Source organism: Rhagoletis pomonella, unplaced genomic scaffold (genome assembly GCF_013731165.1).
Source record: "Rhagoletis pomonella isolate Grant_MI unplaced genomic scaffold, Rhpom_1.0 Rhpom_scaffold_00005, whole genome shotgun sequence".
NCBI lineage: Eukaryota > Metazoa > Arthropoda > Insecta > Diptera > Tephritidae > Rhagoletis > Rhagoletis pomonella.
This window is the reverse complement of record NW_023458559.1, coordinates 6,369,825-6,386,021: the sequence shown is the minus strand read 5'-3', so window position 1 is coordinate 6,386,021 and position 16,197 is coordinate 6,369,825. Positions and strand designations below refer to the sequence as shown.

Below are 16,197 nucleotides of genomic sequence, written 5' to 3'. Positions count from 1 at the left end.
TATTTTCAATTAATTTCGCTTATACATATACATCAGAGATCATGAATGAATGAATGGCGCGAAAAGAAGACAGAATGGTGGGAAAATAAGAGAGAATGGCGCGAAAGGAAGCCAGAATGGCGCCAAAAGAAGCATGATGAAACACCATGCGAAAAGAGACTGCATGGCGCAATTGCGCTGATTCAATGCCTTGATACCGGTTATGGCGCTGGCTTCAAGGTATCGGCGCCAGAAAATTTGCTGCGTTACCCAGGCCTACCCGACACGTGCGTAAAATGAGTTTTAATTGATAATTAAAGCCATTCACGGAAGTAGTGGTGTGTTATCGATATCGACATACCATAATCCGATACATTGCAGGGTTCCTTTGCTACGTGGAGGTTACACTTGCAATTTTTCGCATAAAGTATGCGCAAACTTTGGCAAGACTATTAGAAAAATTGGGTGTGCATATAAACCGTTGGGTAATATTAGAAAAAATTTTACCCATATAAGTGGTGAAAAAAAAAAAAAAAAACAAAGGGGTTCATTCATGAAATTTCAAAATTCACGAATTGTTTTTTGACTTTGTTTTATATTGATATATATATTATATTATATTTCATGGAAGTTCGTAAATATAGTCAAAGGATTTCTTGAGAGGAGTAAATATGCTCAAGGAATAACATCTGAATACTGGCTTAAGAAAGTTACTAAATTTTCGTACTTCACTTCAAAAATAAAAGAATAAAAAATCCCAAAATGAGAATCTTACTCCTCAAAATGCACGGAACTACTTCTAGACCTTGCAGAAAACAGTGATAGTACACGAGTTGATTATTGCCATTAGCTATATTGCACAACAGTAATGCAAGGGCTTCATACAACCCTGCGCGTTGTGGGCAACTAACATTAAAGGGAGCTACACACACGCGATATCTTCATCAATCTTTAAGGGGAGTCACTACTAGTGCATTTTTCTTAAAAGATTGTAACTAATATGAAAATTCAACTTTGTGATTGCTATAGGCCAGAATTTATGCGTATGTATTGGTCGCCACTCTACAATTTCTTTTCCTCTACAAGTTTTAATTCGAATGGGGAAACTCATGTTACAGAAAAATGACACGTTTCACATTAATGCGCAAACGAGCTGAAACTACTCGAGGCTATCCACTGACGTGCCGACTTTGCGGCATGAAGCACCCCCTCCGGCTTTGCCCCGTCTTCCGGGCAAAGGCCCCCGAAGATCGCCTACGCGAAGTACTTATTCATCGGTACTGCACTAATTGTTTGGCGGGAACTCACCGCGCAGCACACTGCACGAACGAGGGAAAATGTCGGCGGTGCGAAGAGCAACATCATACGTTGCTGCACATTACGTCGCACGCCGAGAAACCACGTTTCAATCGTCGTCCATCAAGGAGAGCTGTTACTGAAGACGTAGACAGCGATGCGATATCTTTAACAGCGTCAGAGACTGGAGCGGAAACAGCTGCGCCCAGACCTGGAAGAAGGGGAAGTGTTCCAAGCTGGAGCGGAAACTAGTGCTTTCCGCCCAGAGGAATCGGCCGAAATGGGGTCCAACGAACTCCATTTGGATTTAACTAGCGAGCAAGAATTAAAGCCCCAGAATGGCGGACGACAGCTCTTGAAATATGAGCTACGCGAGCTAAGCGGATTGGAAACGCTAGCTTTCCAACCGCGAGACAATAGATCGCATCGCCAAACTCGACGTCGGAATAACCGCCGACGGCATCAGCGTCAGAACGGGAGAGTGGAATCCTATGCATTCCACCTCCCTGCAAGAAGCGGATTTCGTTCTGGGCAGGTAGAGGCACCAATGAATCCAATCCGTCAGCTTACTGCAGTTGCGCCGACAGCTATAGTAAGAATAGAAGCTGGAGGCCGTTTGCATATGGTAAGAGCCTTAATAGATGCATGTGCTACAACTTCGATAATCGCGGAAGAACTAGCGCGAGACCTCAAACTTACCCTAACGGCTATGTACCATCAGCGAGGATGTTTCATCAACATGCGTGGAAAACACGGAAATTCCGCCACATTGACGGTGCACGCGGTAGCCGTACGCAATTATCGTCAACGAACCCCGCTAACAAGCCTCGATGCCACAACGGCCGCTCCATACAACAATTTAAGTCTGGCGGATCCCCGTTTTAACATCGCAGCACCAGTTCAGTTAGTCCTTGGTGCTGAGGTATTCCCAAAGATTTTACTGGGCGCCAGGGGCGCACCCAGGAATATATTTTAGGGGGGGTTTTATATTTCTGAAGATATATCACCGGAAAATACTGAAAATTTGCTTCATACCCTCTTTAATATACATTTATGCAAGTTTTATGTACAGTATGTAATAAATAAATAAACGTTTTAAAATTCATAAACTGCACTTTATTTACAGATTAACAGAACTCAAACGCTTTTAACCGACTTCAAAAAAAAGGGAGGTTATCATCTCGCCGGAATACATAACTTTGGACCACGTGAACCGTTTTCAATAATCATTTTTTTATTAGAAAGATAGTACCTCAAGGTTCGTCCCGTAATTTTTTTTAGAACTCCGATGATTGGATCATGAAGAAATTAACGGTACCCCTAAATTTGAATATGAGAATTGAAGTCGGCTGTGTTCTTTCCTTAAAAACTACTTGCTTAATAAAAAGTTCTATAAATTCAAGATGCGGTCAACTTTCAAAAGTACCTAATACAAAATTTTAAAAAAGAGTCAGTAAAAAAAAATTTTTTGATTCCATGAATTTTGCACTTCTATGTTCATTTTTTCGATCTCTGATTTTCGATAGAGATGGTGATTTTTCACGATTGCTAAATTTTTTTAATATTTCAAATACCGAAAAAATTAACTGAACTCTCAAGAAAAACGAAAAATTCATATAAAACGACGGACGAGAAATGGAAAAGAAATTTTCTTCTACCAAAATTTCTTAAATCAGTTTGCAGCTCTCAAGAAAAAAAATGCTCGTATATTTATTCCCTCATGAAAATTTACAGCAAAAGCAAAGCGCTTTTTCAAGCAACAGAAATTATAATAAATATTTCTTATAATTTCCTTGAGAGCTGGATTCTTAGCTTTAAGATACAGATTGTATTTGAGGTTATTAGCTTTGAACCCCAAAACCCACCCCTTGTGTGCGCTAATGCTGGGCGCCATTCCTGCTGGGACTCTAGGCCCATTACTAGCGCAGAACACCATCTTTGGATGGGTACTATCTGGTGCTTGCTGAGCCTTTTTATATTCTGAATGTTAACATTTTCTTTTTTTTACATTTGTTTTATAATTGCATTATATTGAAATTTTTGAATTGAATATGAAATACATACGCAAGTGCCTGTGAATTTTAAACCACACTTTTTATTGTGAATTTTTTTCTTTCAGACTATAGGTACGACGAGTGCGGAAAGTGAAACTTGCATTTACTTAGTTTTAAGTTAGCAATGAAGCTTGGTGGCTGGACTACGCTAATTTTTTCTTTGCTTGCCGCAAGGGGGCCGGCATGTTTAGGCAACGGTGGTTTTTCGCTCAACTTTATCAACCATAGTGGATGAGGGTGTAAGCGGGGTTTTTGGTGAGGTTGGTGGTTTGCGTGAATTCTTGCGCTTTGATTGCATATTCAGGTGCGAAAGACAATGAGTCTCAGGTATAAAGCTGATCGGAAACAATTCGTATCAGAAGCGCACGCGGTGTAGCACCAAATCAAATAAATGGAAAATATCAGTGTAACACCCGCAAAATATGTGAAAACTCAGTAGCACCTCACAAACACGTCCTACTCACTTGACATTTGAGCACTACACATATATATATATGCAGCCGTTTACCCCCGGCCGCCCTGTCTACTACTTCCCTTCTTCTAAGGACATTTTCTGACGCAATACGATGTGAGATTATAGCCTTAATTGCCGCCTGGCTATCGACATATATATTGATATTTTTATATAGTTTTCTACGTTGATAGCTATTTCCGCAGCTTTCCCTATAGCGAAGACTTCCGCCTGGAAAACACTGCAGTACTCTGGAAGCTTGAATCGTCGCCTGAGGTCTAGCTCAGCGCAATCGACTCAGGCGCCCACTCCATCAGCCATTTTTGATTCATCCGTGTAGTTGTTATACGTTCCACTGGCGGGTCGCATGCTCCTGCGCCATCCGCCCTCCCTAAACGTAGATTGAAACCTCCTTCCCCAGATGAAGCGTGGGCTTATGTGGTCTATTTTGTCCTCCACCCCCCTGCATATCGAGCTGTGCCCGAAGGTTCTAGCGGAGAATTTACCTAAGGCCATCAATCTCATGGCGGATTTAGCTGCAGTGCTCTACTGCGATGTCGATTGGTGGTAGGTCAAGTAACATTTCAGTTGCCGCCATTGGAGTGGTCCTTAGCGCCTGTTATGCACAGTGCATCGAGCCGCTGTAATCGCTCCAATGGTTTTCTATAAGAGATTTTGTTGACAGCGGTCCACCACACCAAAGGGCCGTAGAGCAATATCGGCTTAACTACCGCTGTGTAACACCAATGCATGAGGGCAGGGGATAGGCCCCATGTGATACCCAGCATCTTTTTACATGCGTAAAGGGCACCACTGGCCTTTTTCACCCTCCCTCTACATTTACCTTCCACATTAGTTTGCTGTCCAAATTACTCCAAGGCACTTGGTGTGATCCTTGATTGATAGCTCCACCCCGTTGAGCCACGGGGGTTTCCACACGGGGATTTTGTACCTTCTTGTAAACGGTAGATACCGCATCCGTTTTGTCAGCATTTACCTTTAAGCTGGCTGATGTCGCCCATCAATTTACGACCCTTAGAGCGCTTTCCATTACGTTACTGATGATGTCTAGGAATTTCCCCGTAACAACTATAGCTATGTCGTCCGCATAGGCAATTAGTCTCGGTGCTTTCCCTTCGAATTTTCCCAGAATCTCATTCACTATGAGTAGCCACAGAAGTGGTGACAAAACACCACCCTGAGGAGATCCTCTACGCGCTAGCCTGAGCAGTCTGGCTTCGTTCCACTCCGCGTAAATCTTCCTGCAACTCAGCAAACTTTTTATCCATAGAAGAATGGCAGACTCTACCTGGGATGCTTCTAGACTTTCCACTATTGCCTCATAGGAAACATTATTAAATGCCTCCCCTACAAATTTAAGGTACCGTTAATTTTTTCATGATCCAATGATGGGATCTAAACTAAATTACGGGATAACCAGTGAGGTACCATCTTTCCGATAAAAAAATAATAAGAATTGAAATCGGTTCACGTGGTCCAAAGTTATGCGGTAGCATACATAAAAAGAAAAAATATTCCTACGAATTGATAACCTCTCCTGTTTTGAAGTCGGTTAAAAATGTTTGAGTTCTTTGTTAATTTTATGTAAATAAAGTCCAATTTATGAAACTTTAAAAAGTGTATTTATTTATTACATACTGTACATGAAATTTGCATAAATGTATTTTAAAGAGCATATTATTGAAGCGAATTTTCAGTATTTTCTGGTGATATATCTCTAGAAGTATAAACCCCTCGCAAAATATATTCCTGGATGCGCCCCTAATTCCCATGCCTAATTATTATTATTACTGCACGTCTATACCTGCTAAGGGCGCTCGCATACCGTTCATCGCAGAAGGTATACGATATAAAGTAAGAGATATCTCCTACCATTTATCACATACCTAACTATGGGTTTAGCATGATGCAATAATACAGGTGTTATCAGTTGGCAACTTCTCGTTCTAATTCCGCCATATTGACTGCCTTAGCTGAGACAGTGTTAATTCTTTAACAATTCTTTGCCTAATAATATCGTTGAATATTTTTATTTTTTTTCTCAGTATACACATTTTTTTCTTAAAAAGGTATTTTATCTTATTTTATTTCATTTTATTACGAATATACTATACAAAAGCAAATTTTGTTTAGGAAAGCATTTGAAATTTTATATTTTTCCCCCAAGAGCTAAGGCAGTGTCAAATCGCGCTGTCACAATTGATACCACTTTGTATTATTGCATCATGTGGGTTTAGCAACTTTTTTTCATATTTGCTTTGAATCGCACTGATCGCGCTGCGATAAGATTTGGTATGTTAGAAAACTGACAGTTGTAACTATTTGAGCGCCCATAGCAGGTATATAGGTGCAGTTAGATATGCTTGCTGTTATATGCTAGCTTCCAGCAGCTTCGGATCCAAATTCCGTCAGAGGCAATATGTAATTTTTTATTTTTTGTTTTTGTTTTTTATTAATTACGAAAAAACATTTGTGAAGTGAAGAACAAAATCACACACGAAGAAAATTTATTCAAGTTGAACATTTGAAAAAAAGTTACAGAACGGATGTAGTTGAGCGTGCAGAAACTCTCGCAGTTATTTGCTAACTTCTAGAAGGTCCTGGTTCGAATCTCGTCAGAGGCATCATGTTAAAATGATGATAAAAATTTTTGTCTTGTGTATCCGAACAATGAAAAAGCGTCTGTGAAGTGCCAGTGAACCAGTGTTGCCAGCGAAAAACGGTTGAAAAAAGAGCTAAACAATATTAATAATAGCTAAAATGAAGAGCTATATTTTATTTTCAGTTCAGCAGTTCTTGACGTAAAGTTTTATTTTACTTTTCCGAATTTATTATAAAAACAACGAATTTTATAAATTTAAGTGCTGAAATAACTTTTAAACCAAAAATAAGGCGCATGTAGTTCGAGTTCATTGCTACGGCACTTATAACACTTATATTGTACGTAGTAGCAGAGCACCCGCGGTCGTTCGGGTTAAACAAATCAAAATATAAAACAGTAGTACAAATATTCAGTTCAGCATAAATTAAAGGAGTCAAGCTAATTTTTCTGTTTAAATTAAGGCAACCTTATGAACCATACTTTTAGCTTTATCGTGCTTCAACAACTATATATTTGTAATCATTTTTTGTACTACAAATTTTGCTTCATTATTAATATTAGGTGGATTAAGGTAACGATCAAATTTCTAAATTAAAATTAGTCTACTACGGTACATTCCGTTTAGCTGCCTATTCGATTAGCTGTTTAAGTATAGCTGCACTTTTCTGGTAGAATGCTAAATTCGGAAGGGGTTTTATTCATTATGAATGAACACTTTTCGTTTAACAGCATCGCGGGATTAAAAAACGATTTAATCTTTCCATTTCAAAATAATCAAAAAACGGTAAGGTTTAAAAAAAAAATAATTAAACACACAGTTTTAAATATCCGAGTTATCTAATAGATGAATACATATCGCCCTTTAAAGTACAAAACCGCGTATCAACAAAATGCAAAACCGCGTATGTGAGGTTGCATAAATTATTTTTTAGAGAGCAAAAACACTCATATTTCAAAATGGTTTTCTTTTTTATAAAGAAATCGCATTTCTGGCTAGTATATTTGGGGACGAATGGATAAGAATTGTGCCAAAGGCTTGTGTGAGCAAATCCAATTTTTGGCAGCCAATCTCAGTTACGCAGTTTTGCAGAATGACGATACGCGTTTTTGTACTTAAAACAAAGAACGTAAATCTATAAGTGGAGACAACACGTTGTAATTTCAATCATCAATTTTTTCATCCAATCACAAAACGTATTTGGGCAAAAGAGAAAGCACGCTTCTGATCTTTCCACTCGTTACAATCATAACGGGTTGTATCTTCCCTGCAGGGAAAGCTACTAGTTGTGAACTAGAATTCTACCGGTTTGCGTTTCAGCCGAACTAGTTCACGTTCTATCCTTTTTCAATGTTAGCGACTGGTATTTTTAACATTGCGATGTCCTACGAGATGCCAATTGTCAGGCTATGCATCTGCATCTACTAGTATAAATACTAGTAGCATCATACCAGTTGATGAGATAGTCTGCCAATTCATGCCCCGTGAAAAGCATAAGTGTGCCTTTTTGCTCGCGACGCTCCAGCAGTCACAATGGCCGACAGAGAAGAGCACTCGGGGGGTAAGCCTGAGGTCCCAGGTTCAAATCCTGGCGCAGGTAAAATTTTTTTAATTTATATTTCTTTTTATTTTTATTTTTTATAAATTTATTTTTTTGTTTATGCTGTTTATTGTAATTTTTTAATTTAATAAAAAAAATATTTTTGTTTAATTTCTTTGTTTTTATATTTCTTTTTAAATGTTTTTTTTTGCAACGCAATTAGATTTTTAAATTTGTTATTTATTTATAAATTGAATAAATTACTTTTACTTACATTTATTTAACTTTAAAAATCTTAACCACCTCCAAGCGGCCTCGAACCTACGATTTCAGAACCAGAACCAGTAGTCTTCACGTGACGCCACAGCCGACATTTGTAAGAAAAGCAATTAATTGCGTTTTATTTTTGGCTTTGGCAATTCAAAGGCAGATGTCGCTAATCGCCTAAGTTCTTCGAAATTATCGAACTGGTAGGCACATACTAGTTAATGAACTAGTATTTTTTCTAACTGGTTTGGCTTTTCACTGCAGGGTTCTTATAGATTTAGGTTCTTTGCTTTAAACGACGATATATGTATATCCCCCTTTTACAAACTCATTTATATATACTTTACTCATAACACCTCCCATAGATAGCAATGTCTGAATACCAAATTTGAAGTTCATGTGACTTATGGTTCCCAATTTATGGCTGATTAAAAATCCACGCCTACGGGATGCGCCCCGCCCCTTTTATAAACTCATTCATATACACCTTACTATAAGCACCTACCATAGATATGTCTGCATACCAAATTTAAATTTGATGTGACTTATGGTTTTGAAGATATAGCTCATAAATTTTCCACATCTATGGGATTTGCCACGTCATCTTTTAAAAACTCATTTATATATACCCTCCTATAAACACCTACCATAGAATTGTCTGCATACCAAATTTCAAGTTCGTGGGACTTATAGTTCCGATGTTATAGCTGATAAAGGCTTCCACGCCTATAATATGTGCCACGCCCCCTTTTACAAACTCATTTATATATACCCTCATATAAGCACCTACTATTGATATGTCTTCATACCAAATTTCAAGTGCATGGGACTTATGGTTCCGAAGTTATAGCTGATAAAATATTCCATGCCTATGGGATGTGCCACGCCCCCTTTTACAAACTCGCTTATATATACCGTCCTATAAGCACCTACCATTGGTATGTCTGCGTACCAAATTTCAAGTTCGTGTGACTTATTGATCCGAAGTTATAGCTAATAAAAACTTCCACGCCTATGGGATGTGCCACGCCCCCATTTAAAAACTCCTTTATATATATCCTCCTATAAACACCTACCACTGGTATTTCTGCATACCAAATTTCAAGTTCGTGGGACTTATGCTTCCGACGTTATGGCTGATAAAAAATCCCACACCTATGGGATGTGCCACGGATGCTTACCAAATTTTAAGTTCGTGTGACTTATGGTTCCGAAGTTATAGCTGATAAAAAATTCCACGCCTATGGGATGTGCCACGCCCCCTTTTACAAACTCGTTAATATATACCCTCCTATAAGCACCTACCATTGATATGTCTGCATACCAAATTTCAAGTTCGTGTGACTTATTGTTCCGAAGTTATAGCTGATAAAAAATTCCACGCCTATGAAATGTGCCACGCCCCTTGTACAAACTCGTTTAGATATACCCTCTTATAAGCACCTACCATCTATATGTCTGCATACCAAATTTCAAGTTCGTGGGACTTATGGATCCGAAGTTATAGCTGATAAAAAATCCACGCCTATGGGATGTGCCACGCCCCCTTTTACAAACTCGTTTATATATACCTGCCTATAAGCATCTACCATTGACATGTCTTCATACCAAGTTTCAATTTTATGTGGCTTATGGCCTGGAAGTTATGGCTGATTAAAAATTTCACGCCTATGGGAGGTGCCACGTCCCCTTATCAGATCCCAATTTTTTTTTACACTTTTATAGGCCCAGGTGTCATGGCTTCGCTGAGTGTATGAGATTTTTACTTGCTACATTGAGTAAAATTTATTTCATAACCATTTCGACTGATACTCATATTGATATAAATCATTTAGATTATTGAATAGTTTGAATTTAACCTTTTAAATAGTTGGCAACCTTTTAAAACCCGTTTCGTCTGACACTCATATTGTGATACATATTCAAAACCATATCGATTCATACCAATCTATACTAATATATATCTTTAAAGCGGTTTTTTTTTAGTTCGCAAAGCTCGAGAACGGCCGAACCGATTTATTTTTTTTTTTAATTTCGAGCATTTCAGATGTCCCAAGGATTATTATAGGCTAAAGAAATGTTTGGCATATAAAGGGGGCGTGGCACCTCCCATACAAACCGAATATTTCATACCGAATATCTCTGGAAATGTTCATAGTAGAGTACTGGGACTTCGTGTGGAGATATATGAAATTAATCTTATACTCATGGAGAAAAATGGGCTATTTAAAAAGAGGGCGGGGCGCCGTACAAACGTATATAAAATTCATCTGTAGGTATGTTTGTGAGTGAAATTCTCCTAAATGCTCGCATGGATTTTTTTGTGTTTTTGAATAACACTCTGGATAGTGTAGTTTCACAAATTCACCCGCCAATACTTAAACTGCTTTCGTGAAACTTACTTTTGAGGTATTTCTGAAATAAGTCTGTGTACATATATTGGAATTCTGTAGAACAATTATACGAATCCATTTTGTAATTGCCACCAACTATACTCTAAAGTTTCTGGGACAGATTCACTATAGAATCGGATCATTGTTGCCGCCAGGGAGTGAAGAGGAAATGTTCTTCACATTTATTTCGTTGTGAGATTAACCTTTCTATGAAATGCTGCGCAATTAGAGAATTTAAAGAACTTCTTCACGGCCATAACGCTTTCGTTAGGTTATTTAAGGCAGCAAACGACCACTAAACCATAATCTTAGCCGGTGAGCGTGCCAATGGAAATCGTAAACGTGAATTATTGGTGAAAATGTTGGACCAAAAGTTCCAATAAAAAAATAATAAATTTGGGCGGAACGAAGTTCGCCGGGTCTGCTCGTGTTTGAATTTTTAAAAAGGTGGCAACCCTTGTGAAAAACTTCAGTATTATTCAAAACTTTAAAACTAAAGGTTTCTTAACAATATTTCGTTTGACAGCCTTATTTTAACTCTTCAGATAGCTTGCATATAATTAATTTAAATTTGACTTTGCAAACAGGTGGCAACCCTTAAAACGACATATTCAAGCTACATAATTTTTAAGCCTCTTGGCATCCATTTTTATACCCGAGCGCACTTGTGCACAGGGTATATTAATTTTGTTCACATAACGGTTGTTTGTAACACCCAAAATGAATCGAGATAGATATAGACAAATGTATACATACATAAATGCTCAGAATGAATAGAGAAATCGAGTAAGCCATGTCTGTCTGTCCGTCCGTCTGTCTGTCTGTCCGTCTGTCCGTCTTAACGAAATTTGGTATGTAGGCTTACGTTAGTCAAAGGTAGGTTGGTATTGAAAATGGGCGAAATCGGAGTGTAACCACGCCCACTTCCCATATAACGGTAATTTCCAGAAATACGAAAACTGCGATATTTTAGTAACTACTGAAGATTATTCACTCAAAATTGATATTTACAACAATTTTTAGACGAAAAATAAGAATATTAAAAATTTTTGGAAAATGGGCGTAGCCGCGCCCACTTATGGTTACATGTGTATAACTTGGTAACCGCTGCACCAATTTCTTCCAAACTTAGCACAGTTTTTGGCCTTGGAACACCATATAAAATGACCGAAAATTTTTAAAATCGGACAATAACCACGCCCACATCCCATATAACGGTAATTTAAAGAAATACAAAATCTTCGATAAATCAGTAAATATTAAAGCTAATTTACTACTAAAGATAATTCACTCCAAATTGACATTTACAATAATTTTCAGACGAAAAATAAGAATATTCTAAATTTTTTGAAAATGGGCGTAGCAACGCCCACTTATGGTTACATGTGTATATCTTGGTAACCGCTGCACCAATTTCTTCCAAACTTGGCGCAGTTGTTGGCCTTGATACAGCATACTAAATGGCCGAAAATTTAAAAAATCGGACAACAACCACGCCAACATCCCATATAACGGTAATTTTCGGAAGTACGAAAACTGCGATATTTTAGTAACTACTGAAGATTATTCACTCAAAATTGATATTTACAACAATTTTTAGACAAAAAATAAGAATATTAAAAATTTTTGGAAAATGGGCGGAGCCACGCCCACTTATGGTTACATGTGTATAACTTGGTAACCGCTGCACCATTTTCTTCCAAACTTAGCACAGTTGTTGGCCTTGGTACACCATATCAAATGGCCGAAAATTTCTAAAATCGGACAATAACCACGCCCACATCCCATATAACGGTAATTTAAAGAAATACAAAATCTTCGTTAAATCAGTAAATATTTAAGCTAATTTATGAAAAATTGATGCTTGCAACAATTCTTGACCAAGAAATACGTTTATGGAAAAATTTTGGAAAATGGGCGTGGCACCGCCCACTTATGATTACATATATTTATATCGGTAACCGTTCTACCAAATTGTACCAAGCTCGGTATTTTTATTGTGCTCGCCACATAAAAGCAAAACGTTGAAAATTATTTAAATCGGACTAAAATTACGGCCTTTTTTCATATAACGGTAAATTTCAGAAATGTTTTAAACTGCAATATTTTGAAATTTAAGGGCGCTAATTTACTCAAAATTGATACACTCCGGCTTACCATCTAGCGGCAGCTTTCGAAAAGGTGAAAAAACATATATTTAATACTTGCGCCGTGTATTTAATGTTCGGCTCCGCCCGAACTTAGACTTTCTTACTTGTTTTAATATAATTTTCAAATAAAAAACCGCCCTAATTGAAGTTGAATTTGATTTTTTTAAAAGGTGCCAGCCCTCATCCATGAGTAAATAATGATTTTATATATCTCCACACCAAGTTCCAGTAATCTACCAAAAAGATTTCCTGAGAAATGCAGTATGAAAAATTCCGTTTGTATGGGAGGTGCCACGCCCCTTTGTCTAATCGAAATTAAATGTATCCTATATTTTAAGTTGGGCTAAATGACAGGAGTGTACAAAATTTTATGATGATCGGTTGAGTACTTAAAGCGTGAAAGCGTAGCAAAAAACAAACTCACTTTCGGATTTATAATATTGGTAAGGATTTATGCATATACTTATATCGTCGTTTAAAGTACGAAATCACGTATCAACAAAATGCAAACCCGCGTATGTGAATTATGTATATTATCTTCTAGAGAGTAAAAACGCTCATTTTTCAAAATGGTTCTCTTTTTTATAAAGAAATCGCATACCTTACCAGTATATTTCAGGACGAATGGATAAGGATTGAGCCAAGAGCTTGTGTGAGAAAATCCCATTCTTGGCAGGTAATACCAGTTACGCGGTTTTGCAGAATGACGATACGCGGTTTTGTTCTTTAAACGACAATATAAACCAGACAATGATCTAAAAATACTTAACAAACTGTTAAAATCTGCTATTTCAAATATTTGAATTGATCATAAAACCTCAGGTAACGAATTATTTTTTCACCAAATTTTTCTAAAAAGATTCATTCAGAAAAATGTTTTTCTTCTAGTTAATTTTTGAATTCATTTACCTAAATCCGACAGTTTATGGTGTAGTCTCTATTTACTCGTGGATACAAATGTATGTTTTTCCACTGCGTTTTGAAATTAGTAATTTTATCAACGCTTAAGTTTTGGCTTTCATTTTGTACCGTGACCGCCCGAGAGAGAATACACCGTCAGAGCTTATCGGAGCTCAAATTACTGACCGGTATAGTTTGTGTGCTCCCGTGCACGTTGTAGAAACTAGTCGACTTACTTGCCCATTTTCCATTTACTTAATCGCCATTTGCATTAGGAATGGAACGTTTCTAAGCATTAATCGAAATAGAATAACACGAAGGTATCGAGAATAGCCTGAGATCAGCAAAGCCAAATAAGTTTTAGTCAACACTTGTACAATGAAATTACAGATTTTTACTTTTTATATATTACCAAATACAACTAAAACTTTTTGTAGCTAATAAGGTGCTAGATAAATTTGAAAAGAGCTAACAAAAAGAGCCAGGAGCTAAAGCCCAATTTTCGGAGCTAAATAGAAAAATAAAGAGCTAAATCTAGCTCCAAAAGCACCGAAATGGCAACATTGTGCAGAACAAAAGCGTGTACAAACGAAAAAATGTATCAACAATGACATTGTTAATATGTTGGAGTAGTTTTGTGCTACTCCGAAGTAATGCAGAGCTGGAGTATATGGTCCTGCCATAGAACATCGAAATGTTAATTGGACAAATTCTTTTTATGCATTGTGGTTAGTTTTGGAGTACTCCTTGATCCTTAGTGAGTAAATACATGCATGCCTGGAGTAGTCCCGATTTTTGTAGGATAGTATTAACATATTAAGTTGTATATATATATATATATATATATATATATGAATATGCATGTATGCACATTGGACTTATGAAATAACTCACGTCTCCTCCAAAATTGTGCTTTTTGAGATCTGAAAGTCTATTTAGTAAATAACCGATATATCTGTGGTCATAAACAATAACCGCATTAGTTCAAAAACCTGAATTCGAGAAAAAACGCTTTAAACATTTGGATTGTAATGTTAACCTTATGGGGAAACAAAATATGTTCGTCTATAACTTTTTAAATAGCCTAGATGGCGAGATAGGGATTTCACATACACATGGAATAGTAGTTGCAGAATATGATAGCATATATAACCCAATTCTTTCTTAAGTCGACTTAGGCGGTTATTGCTTATGACCACAGATATATTTCAATGAGTTTAGTTTTTTAGAGACTGTACACTTTGTTCTTTATTTTTCCTTAGGGATCATACCATTGTAGCAGCTGCCCCGCGGGTTGGGAAGGTAATGGTAAACTTTGTGAGAGCAACGCACCCGAAAGTTGCGAATCCAATAATGTATGCTATGACAAAGCGAAATGCGATTACGTATCAAATACTGTTGTATGCACCTGCCCTCCCGGTATGTACGGTCATGGGTTTGGTGTCGAAGGTTGCAGTGTATCAACGTCAACAAATCTCTGCGCAAATCATACTTGTCAGGTTCGTAAATTTTCTGTCGTCTTTGTGTCAAAGCGAATACCTGGTCTTTCTATTAACTGTATTAACTTATAGAATAACGGTACGTGCGAAGTGCTAGGTGGTGGCACGCGATGCATCTGTACTCACGGATATATGGGTCCCACATGTGATCAACCGGATGCCTGCCACTCTAAACCGTGTCTCAATGGTGGAACTTGCACTCTGACGATAAGCAATAAATACCGATGTGCATGCCCTCGCGGTACAACCGGCCCGGACTGTGAAATCGTTCGAAATATTTGTGGATCGATAATTCGACAACCTTCTGGATCTTTGTCATATCCACCTGATGAGAGCAGTTATTTGCCGAACGAACGATGCGCATGGATAATTCGCACCGATGAAGCACTCATTTTGAATATAACACTTGTTAGGTTTGATTTGGAAGCATCTTCAGACTGTAATAAAGATTGGCTTCAACTCCATGACGGTCGATCGCTGGCTTCTCGGCTAATAGGTCGCTTTTGTGGTAATTCTTTGCCTTTGGGCGGAAATATACAAACTTCACAGAACGCCTTGTTTTTCTGGTTTCGGTCGGATAATGAGACAAATGGAGCCGGATTTAATATTACGTGGAGATCATCGGTTTATATTTGTGGAGGAGTGGTAGATTTAGAAGGAGAGGCAAATGGAATAATACGATCTCCAGGTTATCCGGGAAAAACACCACCAAATCGAGATTGTGAATGGCAACTTAAGGCTCCTTTCGGCCAGAGGCTTTTGTTAAGATTTTTCGATATTAACTTAGGTAGTGCCAGAGACAATAACTGTACCCGAGATACATTAAAGGCAAGTACACTAAAAGCTCAGTTAGTCTAGATTTACTTTCCGTAACTTAACTTAACTTAATATTTTGTCCAACCGGTTATATAGGAACTGTGTTGGCGGTTAGTTAAAACTTAACGTACCGTTAGCAGCTTAAGAACCTGTAGATTTTAGATTCTGAAGTTACGGCGTTACAGAAATTGAGAGCGGTGAGAGAATCAGGCTTGCCAAATTTTCGTTTTT

General features: G+C 37.7%; 1 protein-coding gene across 1 annotated transcript in view; it reads left to right on the top strand.

Moving 5' to 3' along the window:
* LOC118739767 (cubilin homolog) overlaps positions 1-16,197 on the top strand; it is a gene marked incomplete at its 3' end in the record, with an annotated part of 488,997 nt that overhangs the window by 166,578 nt on the left and 306,222 nt on the right. The window contains 2 exon segments of the mRNA XM_036471274.1: positions 14,914-15,150; positions 15,223-15,993. Of these exon segments, the coding sequence (XP_036327167.1) occupies positions 14,914-15,150; positions 15,223-15,993 (1,008 nt within the window).